Source organism: Coffea eugenioides, chromosome 9, assembly GCF_003713205.1.
Source record: "Coffea eugenioides isolate CCC68of chromosome 9, Ceug_1.0, whole genome shotgun sequence".
Lineage (NCBI taxonomy): Eukaryota > Viridiplantae > Streptophyta > Magnoliopsida > Gentianales > Rubiaceae > Coffea > Coffea eugenioides.
In genome coordinates, this window is record NC_040043.1 from 5,660,612 (window position 1) to 5,678,025 (window position 17,414).

At 35.8% G+C, this 17,414-nt stretch overlaps 2 protein-coding genes across 2 annotated transcripts; one reads left to right on the plus strand and one right to left on the minus strand.

The window, feature by feature from the left end:
* Positions 1-1,893: 1,893 nt before the first annotated feature.
* LOC113782808 (thioredoxin F-type, chloroplastic-like) lies at positions 1,894-4,981 on the minus strand. The gene is made up of 3 exons (XM_027328732.1): positions 4,589-4,981; positions 2,478-2,577; positions 1,894-2,319 (listed from the first exon to the last, which is right to left on the minus strand). Exons 1-3 carry the CDS (start codon positions 4,873-4,875, stop codon positions 2,185-2,187), a joined length of 522 nt encoding a protein of 173 aa, XP_027184533.1. The 5' UTR covers positions 4,876-4,981; the 3' UTR covers positions 1,894-2,184.
* A 4,754-nt stretch (positions 4,982-9,735) lies between these two features.
* On the plus strand, positions 9,736-16,000 carry LOC113783575 (biotin carboxyl carrier protein of acetyl-CoA carboxylase, chloroplastic). Its single transcript, XM_027329757.1, has 7 exons — positions 9,736-10,199; positions 11,595-11,648; positions 11,739-11,881; positions 11,971-12,286; positions 12,418-12,489; positions 15,504-15,569; positions 15,691-16,000. The coding sequence occupies exons 1-7, from the start codon at positions 10,029-10,031 to the stop codon at positions 15,712-15,714; spliced, it is 846 nt and encodes a 281-aa protein (XP_027185558.1). The 5' UTR covers positions 9,736-10,028; the 3' UTR covers positions 15,715-16,000.
* Positions 16,001-17,414: the final 1,414 nt, after the last annotated feature.

Sequence of the window (17,414 nt, forward strand, 5' to 3'; positions counted from 1 at the left end):
TGAGGAGAGGAAGAGGGTTCGTCACGTCAGTGTCATTCTTTCTGGCTACATTCTCTCGTGTTGGCCAGCGACCAAAGCGACAATGACAACCCACTTTCCTGGTTTTCTTCTGGGAACCCCTGATTATTATTAGTATTGCATGCATCAAACTTGTGAAAAAATTTTTGTTAAACAAGACAATTTTCTTGACGGAATTTTCTTGAAGCTCCCGTGCTTATCCCTTGTGACTTCATCTCTTCTGCTCAACCTTGAATCAGACAGTCTTTTGATGTCATGGCAGCCTTGAGATATGTACTTCTTTTGTTAAAGAATGGCGAGAAAATGCTTGGCACGGCTAATGGGGAAACTAAGTTAAATTACCTTTGCTTCCAACATCTTTAGGCTTAGAGTTGAAAAAGGTTCATAATCCTAGGAAAAGCGTAAATCTGCCCAAGGATATTATGAATGTTAACTTTAATGGAATTCCAGTTCAACTTTAAGTGGCATATATTTTGTAGAAAAGTTTCAAGACTCTTGAGTGAGGATTAAATTAGAAGGTAAGATGGAAGGAATTGTAAGCGGCAATCTCTTCAACTTATAAGGAAAAAAAAAGTCTCTTGATTTTTAAGCAACCAATTTATCTCTTTTTTTTTTGGGAGTTAGATTTCTTTTGGGTGTTTAAGAACTTGTCTTTCACGTGGAGAATGTTAGAAAAAAAAAACAACTAATTTTGCCCAGATACCTTGTCAAATTTTCTCTTTTCATCAAACAATTAAATGTTCTTTCTAAATCTACAGAAATAAGAAAAGCAATTAAGGGCTTTGATACAAGAGTCAAACCGCCACCACACTTCTAGAAAGATATACAACATATAAACGGACACACACAACTCTGATTTTTAATGGTCATTTCTTTTTTAAACCAATTTGACATTGACCAGATGATATACATATATATATATACACTACTACTACTGTAGTAGAGTATTTTTTTTTTTTTCTCTTTTTCAGTACAGCGTAGATCAGATATATGTTCTGACTTGGAGGTGTGGTTGGTACATACACGGACACACACACACCTAAGAATCTGGAAACAATAATGGATTGTCAAAAGCCATCTCCTTAGTTCCTTACCCATAAATGGATTTTAGCACATGCACCCAACTCCTGCATTGCAATCTAGAATCTAGATTCGTTCCTTTCTTTTTCCTTGTTGGTCGCATCAATATTTCCGTCCCCGACTGTCTTTCTTCTCTGGATTGTAGCCCTTGATAATGTGTTTATCTTCTTCTTCTTTTTTTGTCTCTTAATTAGCAAGCACTGAATAACATAACATGATGAAGTCATTTTTTACTTGTATTTAAGACGACAATCCTGGGGATAATTGTTTTCAGAGTCCTTCCATTCCATATTTTACAGATTACAAATGGGTTCTGTTGTGGGTTCTGTTGAAATTTTATCTTCACATATGTTAAAGGTAAAAGTAAAACTCCCAGGTGCCATGGCATTAAACACTCCCTTTCAAATGAAAAAAGGTAGAACCGCTCCGTATCTGCGAGGCCAATCAGAACAATTATTAACTGTTGCAAACCTCCCCAGCTCCCCCCCCCCCCCCCCCGGCATGCGCACAGAAAAAAAGGAGACTGTCTCAGCATAAAGAAAAAGATAGCATCATTTCATCAGCCCTACCCTACTTCAATCAGGAAAATGACACCCTACTCCCACCTCCTCTCAAAATGGAAAACCCTCCTCAAGGACCTAAGCCTCTTTATCATCACCATCAGAATCACCAAGGAAGTCAAATCATCAAAGACCAACAGGAAAACGCAGAAAAGAAGATCTGTCCGTAGATTCATTGGAGAGTCACGTTGTTTAGTGGTTCTGTGTCAAATACCAAATAAACATAAAAAACAAAAAGCCTGAAAACTTCATGAACTTACCACCGTAAATGCTGACAAGACACCAATGTGCAACCATCACTGTGGTCTTGTAATAAGACAGGTGCAAAGTACATAGATCTTTTACTCATTCAGCCTTTAACTATCAAGGAGTTCATGTAACAAGTATATCATTCTACCCTCCAATATGATCCAATACAACATAATTAAGTTACCCTAAGACATTAATGGCAGAGTGTTGGCTGGATCTCAGATTTAAGGGAGATTATCCATTACAATATGAACAGGTTGTATGATGGGAAAGAATATTAACTTGATCTGACAGTATCAACTGCTGCCACCAATTCATCAAATTTAGCCCCAGTGACTTCTTTGACAATCTTGTTATCCTTGAGAATCTTAAAGGTAGGAACCACTTTTATGCCTAGCTCCTTTGCCAATGGCTGCCAAAGTTGTCAAATTAAGAGTGAGATATGGAACAATTCTGTTCACAATGTTCTGCCTGCTCATGGAAGTATGAGAAAATGCAGGTGTTTTTGTGCATGCCTATGCATGATGATGAGATCTTCAATGATTTAAATCAATCAAACAAAAGAGATACCTTGTTGTCCTGGTTGCAATCCAGCTTTAGAAAGACAACGTCATGATACTTCTCAGACAATTCCTGAAACTTTGGAGCTATTATCTTGCAGGGACCACACCTGAAAATCAAGAAAAAAATCCAAAAATCATGAGCGAGGTAATTCCAAAGCCTGACAAACAAATGAACAATTTATAATGGAATGATAGTCAAACAAGTAGAAAGATGGGCAACTTTTCTTTTCTGCCTCCCATATAACATATGCAACAGATAAGTGGGAGAGCGAGCATGGAAGTTTATAGGTAATAGCAGAGTATTGGTTGCTTGTGGAGGTAAACATATAAATGTCTTAGACATTCTTCAATGTATTCTCTTTAGTGGATGCAAATCATGCAGCACAAAAGTTTTACTTCAAAGACACCATCCCAACTGTCAATTTAGGCAGCAATTTGCTCACATCCTATACAGAACTTTTTGCTCAATTTGCTGCAGTTGTAGATGCATTATCTGTCCCCCGTAGGGTCATGCTTTGAGGAACTTAACAAAAATCGGTACCTGAGGTCCTATTTCCATGCTTTGTAATGCTATGTAATGTTGTTAGTTAACTGGTCAAACATTAACACCAAACCAAGCGGGTTGAACATGCATTTTCATAGTACTAATGTTCACAATACTGTATTTTAGAAGCTTGTTGATTACTCATCTGTATGATCTTACCTAATGCATAAGAGGCAATGGCATACAAGTGGCAGATCTTGTCAAATAAAGCACACAGAATGTAACTCTGTGCTATGATACTGGAGCAGAAAGTCAGCACCTTTTTCATCTAACATCATATTAGGTTGGCAATGCAAAGATGAGCTGTTGCTATCTTGTCAATGAATCTAAAAGGCAAAGCACTAGTCTACAACATATTATAACTAACAAAAGGAGGTCCAAAATATTACCATTGCAAGAATGAAGATACATGTATTTCCAGACTAGCATGTATTTATGGGTGAGCATTCTTTTTTTTTCTTTTTTACATCTAAAAGTGCAGAGATGGATATGAAAAATCAACAGAGGTAAAATTCGCTGTGAAGCTTAAGTATGTAGCATGATATAGAAGGTGGTGTAAAATAGAAAAAGAAAGAAAATCCTAAACACATAAAACTACTAGTCCTACTATATAAGCTTCTATAAGTTCAAGAGGAAAGAATGTCCTCCACAGAAGAGTTGTTGTTTGGCCTACCAAAACAATCCTCAAGGCAGTGCAGCAGTGCCTTGCATGAACCACTTTTCCGGCCAAAGCTAAAAATGTTGAGCAACAATCCTGACAATCTCAAACTCACTAAATTACAACACTCGATCAAGCCAACTTCGTACTCTAAGAAACTTAACGGAGGATGATCTATTTATACTCTGATTTGGATGAATTTCAGCCCTATAAATTGAATTTGCCACTGTTATATTAGGAAATGGATCGATGATATGCGATATTTGATCATCTCACAGTTTCAAGTAGTATACATTCAATGCAGGAAATCCTACGCGTCCAAAATCATGTTGGATGTAGATAATAGAGCCTTCCCAAACCCCTCTAATTCATGAGAATAAAACAGCAATAACCTCTAAAATGGGCTATACATTTTCTTACTGCATTTCTTACAGGTTTGCGTCGTGATAATTCTGGACAAAATTGAGGGCACAGGGAAGAGAATGGTATCCATCCCTACAACTCTTTGAGTATACGGCATGTCACTTTATCACAAAAGCAACACCTGAATTGCAGGCTTAATATCTTTAAACATTGAAAATTTGTCTCCCACTTCCAATAAAGTTCTTTAATTCCAAATCAAGAATCAAACCCGTCATCAACAAATGAGCTTAACTACTAAGCTAATTTCTCTTTTAACTCTCAATATGACAGTTGAAATGTTAGTCCAATCATAGTCAATTTATAACTCCAAATTAGCCTTTGAAATTCCTGCTATAGCAGAGCATCCAACGTTAACCACACAAGTAACTGCTGCATAATAACACTAATACTCTTAAAATACCAAACAATCCAAGAACTAAAAATTAAATGCAAAAGTTCAGTACTAAATAACTACCACAGTGATGCTGAATAGTAAGACAGGTGATAAACTTACCATTGAGTGTACATATCGACGACGACAGCCTTTTCCCCAGCAGCTTTCACAATGGGCCAGAAGGTATCCTTGTTCACTTCGGTCACCTGACCCACGGCGGCCGTCGCCGTCGTATCCAAGCTAGCCTTCGCCTTCAAGCGCACTCTCCTGGAGCTCCCACTAGCCAAGGCGGCCCGACCACCTGCGACGGAGACCATGGACTGCTTGGTGGACCCCAGCAGTGAATTACTGCTATAATGAGCCGCCATTGTTGGAGCTGTCCTACATACCTGAACTTGCAAAGCCATTATTCAACTTAAGATGGCAGAATATATATATATCTACGTATTTGGTCGTTGAACGTGGTGGCGGAAGAGGGCGGTGGAGGAAGATACCAGGGGATGCCGGAGGTAGTTATAAGTAGGATCAGGAGATGGGTGGAGAATCGCTGATTCTGGATCATTTAATTTTGGGATACGTAAAGACGATTTGGCCTCGAGATCTTTTCTAATTTGGAGAATATCCCGGGGGGTTTTGGTAAATCTGACGGAATATTTGTGGCCAGCCATGCCTTGGCATTACACGTTGGACATTGGGAGGATAATCAGAGGAGCGGGAGAGTGCGAGGTCCACCATGAAAAATCACCCCCGGGAAAATGCGTTCACATATTTTTTTTGTTTTTCTTTTGACCCCATAATTTCAAAACAAGAAAAAAGAAGGGAAAATGTAGAATTCAATTTTGGTGGAAATGGGAAAAAAAAAAGATGGGGACCAAAAGGAGGAAAGCGATAGTAAAAGAAGTTATGGCTGAGCAGAAAGATAGAGCTGGTGTATAAAATTTTATTTTTTTAAAATTTTCCCAATTACTGGAAATACTTAAATATTGACTGCAGTATCTTGACAAAATCTTTAGACTTGTATATGTTAGTAAAGAAATTTGGAAATTTCTTTTTCTTTCGTTTAAAGAAAAAGACAAAAAATTGTGTGTTGGACTTGGGCTTTTGGGGGCGAGGTACAATTTCATATTTTTCTTGCCAATTCACTTAATAAAGTATTTTGATACATGTTTTAATAGTGTGCTTCATTTGATTAAAAAATCTCTGATATGATTAAAAAATCGGATCAAAAGCAGGGTAAAGATATTAGTCTCGTTACATGGTTCGATTTTCAAGCCGTCCCAATTTTTTCCTTCCCTTATAAGATTTGAGTTTTCTTTAGACGTAAAAAAATAATTATAATAATTTTTTCCCCTCTGATTACTTATTGCATTGAAGGGTCATGGACTGAAAGAATTAATAGATAGAGAGACAAAAGATTGTTATGTTAAGATTAGTAGGCCTTCATTTTATACTTTACGGTTAGCTATTCTTCACCGCAATAATGAGCACTTCTTAAGGCTTGTCTGTAAAAATCTTATTGATGAGTGTAATTCATTTGTTACGTCATCACTTTATTATCTCCTCTTTCATTACACCCTACAAACTATAATACAAGAAAGGGTTTTATAAAAGCTTCTTATCTTTAATTTTACCCTCTCATGCTTTTAAGAGAGTGGTTAGGAGTTTTTATTTTAAAAACAATAAACTTTAACACTTACTATGTGATTTGTGTGAAGTAACAAGGTAAGCGGTCGAGAGAATATTTTCCAGAAACTCAATAAAAAATTTTCACAAAAATTAATTGCAACAGTTGTTTGCTTTCGACATTTATGGCGTGATACGTTTGAAATAAAAGGTAAGTAAACAATTGTGTTGAGAGAATCTTTTAAAAAAACTGTATAAAATTTTTGCACAAGAATTGCAATCCAAACTAGTTGTGGCAGTTGCTCTTTCTTGCCTCTTCCTATATCAGTCCATGCTCATGTCGATATGATTGGCTTCTTGTCCAAACTCAGTCTCGAGTATGTTATCTGGTATCATCAGGACACCAAAAATGTAATCAATCCTTGGAGTGGTTTAGAAGTGTGAGTACTACTAACTTTGGTCGAATTCCTATCGATTGCCCTTAAACTTATAACATAATTTTTTTAAAAAAAAAAAAATTTACTGCTTAATCAAACTAGAAACTTTGCCCAATCTTAGCTCCAAAAATTAGCAATTCAAACGGGTAGCAATTGGAGTTATCACACCTGTCATCGTTGGTTGCTAGATATCTCTGTTTCTTTGAATCAAACTTTAATAACCTCAGTTTTTTCTTTAATTTTTTTATATTATTTGTTTATTTTGCAAAGAGAATGGCATGCTCTTGTTAAAATTAAAAAAAAAGAAGCATTTTACCACACATCATGTATAGCATGTAATACCAAACTTTAATAGAAGATTGTCTAAGGAATTTCCAATTGGCATAAGTTAAGAGAGGACAAATATTAGTTTTTGAGAAATTAAATTAAGAATGTCTAAAGACAATCAAAATTCATGAATGCGAGCTTATATAAGGATGAGCATATATTCGTGCATATCGATTTACCTATAATTTATTAAACCAAACACGTAAAATAGGTAAAATGGTAGTCAATTAAGCTTTCTGATTCGAGTTTTGATAAATTCAGACTCGAGTCTAAGCTCTGTCCAATTCAATTAAAACTTAGATTAAATGGACTTTTTTGGGGGCTAAACGGACTAAGTTCGAGTTGATCCGATTTCATTAACGGTCCTAAATGCATTTCACTTACCAAATTCTACATGATAGTTTTATATCATATAAATAATATATACACTAAATTGTATATGTAAGACCATTATTTTTTTTCATCAATTCAAAACAAAAAAGATTATTACTTTAAAAATTTATTTAGGGTGCATTGTACCTTATGTAAGATTAAAAAAATTTTAAAAAAAACACATTTAGAATATAAGTAAAATAATATATTCTTTTTTTTAAAAAAAGTAGTATTTAATGTCTGAGCCGCAGGATCCAGTAGGGCAGTAGCTGTAGCCGAAGGGCTTGTGGCCCCGTGGGGACTTTGGAGTTCCGACCAATCTGAACGCGAGGACTCCAACATAACCGGAGGACTTCTGAAACTTTTCAGAACAGGAATCATAGTTGATCGATCTGAACTAGGTCCGTGTAAGAAAAGTACCGCAGCAGCTCACGACTCCAAGGAGATGAAAAGATAAAGAGTAAAATTCTACCCCATCTGCATTCCTCCTTGTACTAATAGTCTCGTAGCTTGTACTGTGCCATCTACAATTCATCCATGGGGGCAGTAGAGTGTAGCTACTCACTTCTAGACTTTGAGAACGTTGGTAACCAAAAAGGAGTTGTGGATGGAAAAGATGGCTTTGTTTGGATCTCCTGTTTTTGGAATGTTTTTCAAAAATTAGTTTTTCAAATACAATAAAAGTTACAACAAAGTACTCTAAAAGATAATCTAAAAATTAGTTTAAATTTTTTTAAAATTTTACCAAATATCTCAAAATAAAGTGCCAATAAAAAATATTCCAAAATATTTTCTAAAAATATTTTAAGATATACTATAAAAATTCTGTTATAATAAAGTTTTTCAAAAACACCTCAAAAAACAGCTAATCTAAACGGAGTAGTTGGTAGAGCTTTTTTTGAAAGGGTTTTGTTGCGATTCGAACATGATTAGTCGCAAAATCGTGAAACAGACGCTAACACTTGTGAATTATATCAAAAGAACAAAAACAAAAAGGAGTTGCAAGCCGGGAAGACCACAATAGGTACAACCGTACAACAACATGTACACCAGCTACTAGAAACAACATTAATTAACTCTCTCTTTCAACACAACAACAACATTAACTTGCCACATCATCACTCATCAATCATCCCACAAGAAGTTTTATGAATCAATAGAAAAACTCTATGAAGACATGTAAAAAACTTATTTACTAATTTACATATTAAATGGAGTCCTAAATTAAATTAAATCAAATGGGATATTTATATATACACATGGAACATTTTTATTGGCTTGAATGTTGCGGACCGACATAAAATATTCCATCATTCCAGTCCATCTAGATAAGTACATTAAACATAACTCGGTTCAAAGTAGTTTCATCTCAAGTCAGAGACTGAGAACCAAAAGAAAAACTCTACGTAGACAAAAACAAAAAAAAAAATCCTCATTTTTTGATTTACATATTTAGTCGGCTTTGAATTAAACCAAATAATTAGTGATTATGCTTTAGGCATCTTTCAAGATGAAGAATGGATCAATTCTCAGTATGCCTATCACTTTTGCATAGAATCACTCGATCCTTTACGCATATAAATGTACATCTTTTGTTCATCAATACGAATTTTATCGTTGCTAAGAAACAAAAAGAATTAAACCAAATGAAATCTTTATACGTCCCTATTAGGGCTGTCAACGGGCCGGGTCCGGGCCGGAATTCATTATTCCGGACCCGGACCCGAATTACTATGCCGGATCCGGATCCGACCCGTTTACCCGACGGGTCTTTTATTCTATGTTCCGGATCCGGATCCGGGTCTACCCGAACAAATTTACCAAATTTTATAATTTCTAATAAAAATAAGAAAAAAATATATTTGTAAACTAATTTCTAACTAATGCAAAGAAAAAATCAAATAAGAAAAGAAATCAAAATTAACTTTATTAAAATACATCACCCTAATCAAATTATATTGATAAATATATATTTTTTAAATTATTAATTCATTTATATCCGGATCCGGGTCTAATACGGGTCGGAATACTATATTCCGTATCCGACCCGTTTTTTGTTTGACAAAGCGGATCCGGATCCGGAAAACGGAATTAAATCCCTATCCATACCCGCAATAATTTCACGGATCTGGTCCGGATCCGGGTCTAGACCCGACCCGTTGACAGGCCTAGTCCCTATGGAACATTTTCATTGGTTTGGGTGCTTATATAAAATATTCCATTGTCCCACCATCTAGATGAGTACAGTAAACATAACTTGGTTGGATTTTGGATTTATATTAAATAATTTTGTAAGGCAACAAAGAAGGGCGAGTCCCACCACTCGCTCAGTTGTCCAGATTAGATCAGCGGCCTCCTTTTCTCGCTCCCTACTTCATTCCACTCGTCTCCTGCGCTTTCTCTAGTGGATTTCCTCAATTTTCACGCGCAACTTTTAAGACGCCGCCGTTTTAGCCAGCAAGCCCCCATCCCCCCTTTGGTTTCATCGACACTCTAATAGTAAATTAGTAATAGTTGGTCTCCCCATCTCTGACGGATCCCCCAAAGAACACCGCTCCCCCGTCCCTAAGGCCCAAAAACAAAAGACTCCTTTCCCCTCTCTTCCTCTTCCCCTTCCTCTGCATCTCTCTGCCCTTCCCTCTATAAAAATACGCACAACACGCACTTCCCTCTTCCCCAGTTTCCACTATCATAACCCAGCAATCCATTTCAGCTCCCCAAAACCATATTTTTTGTTCCCCTCTCTATTTTGTTTTCTTGTGTTTTGGCTCTTAAATTTGTAAGATTTTTTGCGGTGAAGAATGGCGACGGCGTTTGGAACAGCAACGGCCTCTGCTTCGGCTGCTGCGGCGGCTAAGAATGCCCCCAAATCCTCGCCTTTTTTGCCGCAGGGCCACCGCCATTTCCACCATTCTCACTCCAAGGTCGCCTTCCGCCTCACTCCCAAGCCTAAGCTCCGATTCTGCTCAAAGGTACTCTCTTTCTCTGCCCCTGTCCTTAAATGTATACATGAATTTCTCGATTTTCCCTTTTTTTTGAGCAATTAAATCTGATTAAATTTATGAAACGGATGGATCTAGTTTGCCTGTCTCTGTTTATGAGGTGTTCATGCATAATGTTCTTTCTCCCCCATGCAAGATCGGGAGTTTCTTCGCATTTCTTGATAGTATGTAGTTTTTTTAATTTTCAGATACAGCTGAATTTTTGGGTAGAATAGCGAGTTTGAAGAACAGTTTCGGAGAGACTAAGTGGGATACGGTAAATTTGGATCTCTTTGGCTAGTAATCAGCTGGGCAGCTACAGGAAAACCTTTTTCTGTATGCGTTTTTTTAAGGATAATGTAACAGGGCATTTAAGAAAACTTTAGGAAATAGAAGCGACGAAAGGTGGCAGAGAAAAGAATGTCTGTGCGTTTTCATTTACAGGAGAGAGTTATGATTTTGAATAGTGAAAATGAATAGATTTTCTAGCGTTTTCAAGAAAAATGTCGTCTTGATGACAGAATAGGTTGTTACTTGATATCTCCCTCCTCAAGTGCCATTTTCATTTAGCGAAGAAAGTTATGGTCTTGAATAGTGAAAATCAATAGGTTTTCAAGTGTTTAAAAGAAAAATGTAATTTTGATGACAGAATAGGTTCAGACTTAACATTTTTATGGGGATATCTGTTAACAATGTTTCAGTGGTGTGGATTGTGCAACTGTGTAAATAATTTCTAATAAGTTTGCAAAATGTAGTTCTTTGTTTAATTGTTATAATCGTAGAAATATTTGAACTCTAGGGTCACTCTTGGTACGTGGTATCTAGTCAGGAAAAGCATTTGGTTCTTCAAAGAAAACTAATTGTTAGACTGATTTGAATGGGAGTTTTTTGAAATTTGACATCATTTCTTTTAATCCTCTGAAGTCTTTAGGTATTAGTGGAAACCTTTTAATTTATATCTGTTTTGTATAGGAACCTCTCTTGCTTTCTCTAATTTTTATGATTTAAAAGGTTGAATTATCGGATATTAAATTTCAATGTCCTAGTAGGAGCTCTTGCCATGGCCAACAGTATGCTTTCCTTTGTCGGGAAGTATTATTGATCTGATCCTAGTCAATTAATTTAGGTCCATGCCTTCTTTGCTGCTCTTGACATGTTTAGAAAATGACATTCTTATCACATTAGATGCATTGCAAGCTTGTCTTTTCTCTTGTAAAAAGTGGCAGCAAATGTTATATCTCTTATAGGTAAAGTTTTTGAAAGTTTGTCAAACTAATTATGAGCTCTGGGACAGGAGTTGTGTTTTTAGTTCTGTGTTTTCAGATACAACACAAGAAAGCATAGGGTATTGACTTTTGTCTGTTGGAATTGATTTTCTTGTTATAGAGCTTACAGTCCACTGGGAACCGCTCTGTTGTAGCAAAAGCCCAATTGAATGAGGTAAACTTCTTTCAACTGTTTTCATTAGCGGAACTTTTTCCAAATTTTTGTTAATTTCTGGAGATACTTCGGGATCCTGTTGCCTCCAAGGTTGCTGTGGATGGATCCTCAAATGCTACAGCCACTTCTCCTGCAAAATCGGCAGAAGTCAAGGATGTGAAGTCATCAAATGAGCCTGTGGCTTCAGAGGAATCAGTGTCACAGTTTATGACCCAAGTTTCAGACCTTGTGAAGTATGCCTGATTCCAGACCTTTTCATCTGCTATGTGCTTTTCCCGATAAATTAACATCAGTCTTTTGATCAGTCTTTTCTCTCGTGCAGACTAGTTGATTCCAGGGATATTGTGGAGCTACAATTGAAACAATTTGACTGCGAACTCTTAATCCGCAAGAAAGAGGCTTTGCCTCCACCTCCATCTACTGCACCCATTATGATGGCACCATCCCATTTTGCACCACCTGTGGCACCCGCTGCCCCTGCCCCTGCCCCTGCAGCTGCACCAGCTCCTGCACCTAAAACTGCACCAGCAGCTTCACCTGCTGCTCAGTCACCTAAATCTTCTCACCCTCCACTTAAATGCCCCATGGCGGGAATATTCTATCGTAGTCCAGCACCTGGTGAACCAGCATTTGTGAAGGTAATACTTCTCTTTAATTGGTATAGATTTGATTACAGCACATCAAAAGTGTATCAATATTGTTTTCCAGATTTTAACACTCTGTGCTTACTTCGACATTGCCTCTGTTTCTCATTGGCTCAATTTTGTAGATTGGAGACAAAGTGAAGAAGGGCCAAGTTCTTTGCATTATTGAGGCCATGAAATTGATGAATGAAATAGAGGTAAGCCATTTCTTTTGTTTTTGGGTGGGGTGCCTGAACTCACTTGGGGTCTTTTTTGATACTACTTGATATTTTAGCAATTTGTGCATTCCAATTTTTGGTCTATGCTCTCCTATTATGATGGGATTGGAGAATTCTGCAGATATCTTTTAATATTTTATTTGTGCATTTTTATTGTGTCTGCTTTTATCATCTGTTTGAACTGAAGTCATCATGTTGTATGGTTTGTGATAATTTATGATTCCCTTTTTATGTTGAGGCTGAATTGTTTTTAGTACATAGACATTCCACAGCATATGCCCTTAAAGCTTTTTCCGAAAATTTATCCTTGTGGTGGTTGTTTGTAAGTAGGGCACATGAAAATTACTTACCAGTTTTTCAGCTGACCCATGGTGGGAAAGCATCTGAAGAACCAGAATTTTCTTCTGGTACTCGAGAAAAATGAGAGGATAGGTTTTAACGGGTGAAGTTTGGTTCTGGAGGGGGAAAATCTAATCTATTGCTTAGGAGGGAAATCAGTCCACACGTGGCTGTTAACGTTGTTGTTAAATGGTTGATGGTTCTACGAAGGAAGGAACTCTTGCTTCTTGTGTTACCTACCAGTGGTCAACAGACATTTTTTGCTCCTTTCATGTGAGTTCAATGGCATAAGCAAACTAATTGATGTGTCTGATATGCAATGCCTTTTGAAACTTAAGCTCATCGATAACAGGGAATTCCATACATCTTTTGATTGGAAATTGAAATGGAACAGATGTATGTATCTAAGATCTCTCTTTAAAGACTAATCTATATTCATCTGTGTGTTATATGCATGTGTATGCTTTTATAGTTATATTTTCCTTCCTCTGTATGTTTCTTAGTCTGTTCATAACATGTTAGTAGAAAAAATGCCTGATCATAAATTTCTTTCATATAATTCCGAAGCCATGCATATCCTTCTCATCGAACCTTATAAAAGCAGAAGACGTAGTCAAATGCACTCCATAAAAAGCCATTTTCACTCCTTGCATGCCTTATTTAGCAGGGATGCAATAGAAGATTTGCCCATTACAAATTTGAGCTTGAGCAGGGTTTTAGTTTGTTTCTCCTGCATCCTCCAATCTCCCATTTGCCTTTCTCTTTATGATGTCTGAATCTGTTTTAAATAAAAATTCAGCATATTGTCATCGTAGTTGTCACTTCAGTAAGGAGTAAATTATGTTGCCCAACTTCTGAGACTGTGATGGACAGTCTTACTAGCCATTTGGTTGCTGCTAAGTAGAGGTGTCAAAATGGGTGACTTGGGCGGGTTTGGGTTGGGTAAAATGGGTAATGGGTATAAGTGAGTCAACTCATTTATACCCATTTAATTAGATGGGTATAAATGGGTAAGTCAAAAAATGAATTGGGTAACCCAATTACCCATTTATAACCCATTTATTTTAACTTTTTGTAAACTCATTTAAATTCATTTTTGCAAACTAAGTTATCAATTTATACCACTCTTTGTACCCATCATTAGTTTTAAATATTTACTTATAATGTTCAATAAACTTAATTACCAATTTTTTTTCATTTATACTCTATGTCACAAAATTACCTATTATTTAATAATTGAATAATAAGAATATAAAAATTTGAACTAAGTACTATAAATATTAATATAAAAACTTAATCCAAAAATTTTGAACCCCTAACATTTTTTCATATATAAATTTAAAATTTCATTTTATAAAGATAAGAAAATAGGCTAAAATTTATCATAAATTGGTAATGCTAAAAATGAGCAAGTTAACAAACTAAGAGAAAATAAAATAATAAGATAAAACCAACAAATAATAATAATAATAATGAAACAAAAGTAGTTAACATCATGACAAAATGAAAAATTTGAAAAAAAAAAGGTGGGGGAAAAGAAGAGACGGGGGAAGAGAATTCTAAATGGGTTAATTGGGTTTGATGGGTTACCCAATAATACCCATTTAATAAATGGGTATTATTGGGTAACTCATTTATACCCATATAAAAAAATTTAAGATACCCATACCCATCTATTCATGGGCGGGTATGGGTAAATTTAGTTAAGTGGGTTGATTTGCCACCTCTACTGCTAAGGAATGGCAATGAGAATCACTATGAAAGACCCCCTCAATGGTAATGGGTTTGTGAAAATACTTTGTAGTGAAATCAGGTGTTTGGAATTGCCATTGTGTAATGGGAATGACATTTTAAAAATAAAAAATTCCCTTAACTTTCTTTAATTTCCATTTCCTTTTCTTCCTTTCTGTTCATCTTCTGCCCAATTCACTGCCACCTCCCACCGCAACCTCTCTTTATTATTTGTTCTTTTGTTGCTTGCTCCTTGATTTCAAGGCCACTGCCAATTCCACCTCCCTTGGCCACTTTAGTTTTGTTTCCTGCTTCCATTTTTTCGAGACCACCGCCAGCACAATTCCATTTTTTTAACCTTTTTTTTTTCTCTTTGTAATTCCTCTCCATGTTTTGTCGACTGCCAACATCACGTCGCTGCCAAGCGCTTTCACTACCGCTGCATCTGTATGTGAATTGAAGATCTAATGTACAAACCAAATCAACTAATCCCAACTTCAAACTTGTTTACAAATTTTTTGATTATTTTTATTTTGTTCTAAAAGGTGTGGGGGACTGAGAAGCCAAAGTGCCCAAATTGGTGGGGAATGAGTTGTGGGTGTTTGAAGACCTAGAAGTGGGTAATGAGAAGAGTGATAGTAGTCTACCAAGCACCATCAATGGGAGTGATTACCCTTTTATTCCCATTGAGTACAAAACATTCCAACCAAAAGGGTTGTTAGATTTATTTTTGCATTCACTTCCAATACATTTTGATGTATATGTACGTGCTATTCCGCATCACTTTTTGATCTTTCTTTTCTGCCTGAAATGTACATATGTGCAACAATCACACACCGGGGGAACCAAAAAAGAAAGGAAAAAAAAAATTGGGTACCGAATTTTGCACTTAATATCTGACCTGGGTGCTCTCTGTCTCTCAGGCTGATCAATCAGGCACCATAGTTGAGATCGTTGCAGAAGATGGCAAGTCTGTTAGTGTTGGCACTGTGAGTTCTCTTGACAAATCCTGGTTTCAATTGAAAGGACAATGCATTTTCTACTTTTTATCTTCTTTTTCTTGAGCATTTTTTTTTCTGCATTCTTATTTAGCTACACTTCTGTTTGCAGGCTTTGTTTGTGATTGAACCATAGAGATCGTCCAGGAGGGCTGTAAGATGTTAAGCAGAGATTAGGAGGGCTCTTACCAGAGCGATGTTGCAAGATGCGGGATTGTTTTGTTGATGCTGTTTTAGTTGGGATGTGAGATTATAGTTAGAGATGAGAGAGTTAAATGAGCCTTTGATAAATTATTTACTTGATACAATCCAGCCAAAGCTATTTGTTTCAACAGCGGGAACTAATAAAAACTAGTATTATTTTGACCTTTGTTATGAAGCAAGAAACCTTTATGATAATTTCAGAAACCTTTCAGACTCCAGATTTTTAAAATTGCACAGCCTCCCTTACGGTTAATTGTCTTGTAATGTTTAGATAATTAGATCCAATCAATAATTAAAAAGTAGTATTAGGAGAGAGAAGATAATATGATTTCATCATTGTCCGTCATCTACAACATTATTTAATTAATATAATTTAATACCAATCCGTACATTAAAGAAAAATACCAAAAATTTGTTATTTATCATTAGGGATCAATTACGTCTAGTATCAAAAAATAGCGAATCATTTTATATTTTTTACTTAATATAAGATCTAAATTACTCTTTTTAATTATATATCTATTGTTAAACATGGTCAACAACAAATAATAAAAATATTTGCATCTAAAATATTACAGAGAACAAACTTTAACGTCATAAATATTATTGTCAACATATTAAGGTTAGTAATTGAGATTATTATGGTATTAAAATTCGCTCTTTATAATATTTTGGCTATAAATTTTCTTGATTATTTGTTATTGATTATGTTTGACAATGAATTTGTAACTGAAAAGAGCAATTTGAATCTTACATTAAGCGAAATATATAAAATGATATACTATTTCTCATGTCATATGTGGTTTAATCCTTGATGATAAACAACAAATTCTAGTGTTTTCTTTAATATTTGGGCTGATATTAGATTAATTAAACAATTTAATAGATGAAAAACAATGGTGGAATCATATTATCTTCTCTCTTCTAATATCACATTTTAATTATTGGTTGGATATAGATGTTGTAAAATAATAAACCTCAACGAAGGTTAGTATAAATTTCAAAACTTGAAGAGAAGGTCAGAAACCTTAGGAGAGGTTTTTGAAATTATTCCCACTAAAAATATATAATTTGGAAGAAATGCTAGAGGCTATTTGGAGAGTGCAAATATCACTTCTCTTACTCGATCGTGCATTGCCTTGTTTGGGCAGCCATTTTCCAAAGAACAATTGCTACGTTTTCTATAAACACATTTCCCAATCACCTTTTTATCTCACATATATTAAATTGCTACAGTAATTTTCCTATAAAAAATCTAGAAAATGCAATCCAAATACGGCCGCCAGGTTCCGGATGTCAACTATGCCTTTGTTGTAGGTACGGGACAGTAGAAGAACGCATTTGTCATAATATTTAGTACTACTAGTCATGCAAGTTTGGCATGCCAAATCACCAATAACAACAGGCTGGTTGGCGTATTCTGATTTCTTTTCTGTTCCAGAATTTACAATATGCTTCAGGCTTTATTTTTCGTAGAAACTTTCGATTGGAATTTAAACACTAATTGACTGCCAGCATCATTTGGCAAAATTTTCTAATGTTGGACCATTCCCAATTCCCACATACATACCACATAACCAGTTTTGTTACGTTACGTTGCTACCAGAGCCACGCCCTGCTCGATGTTGATTG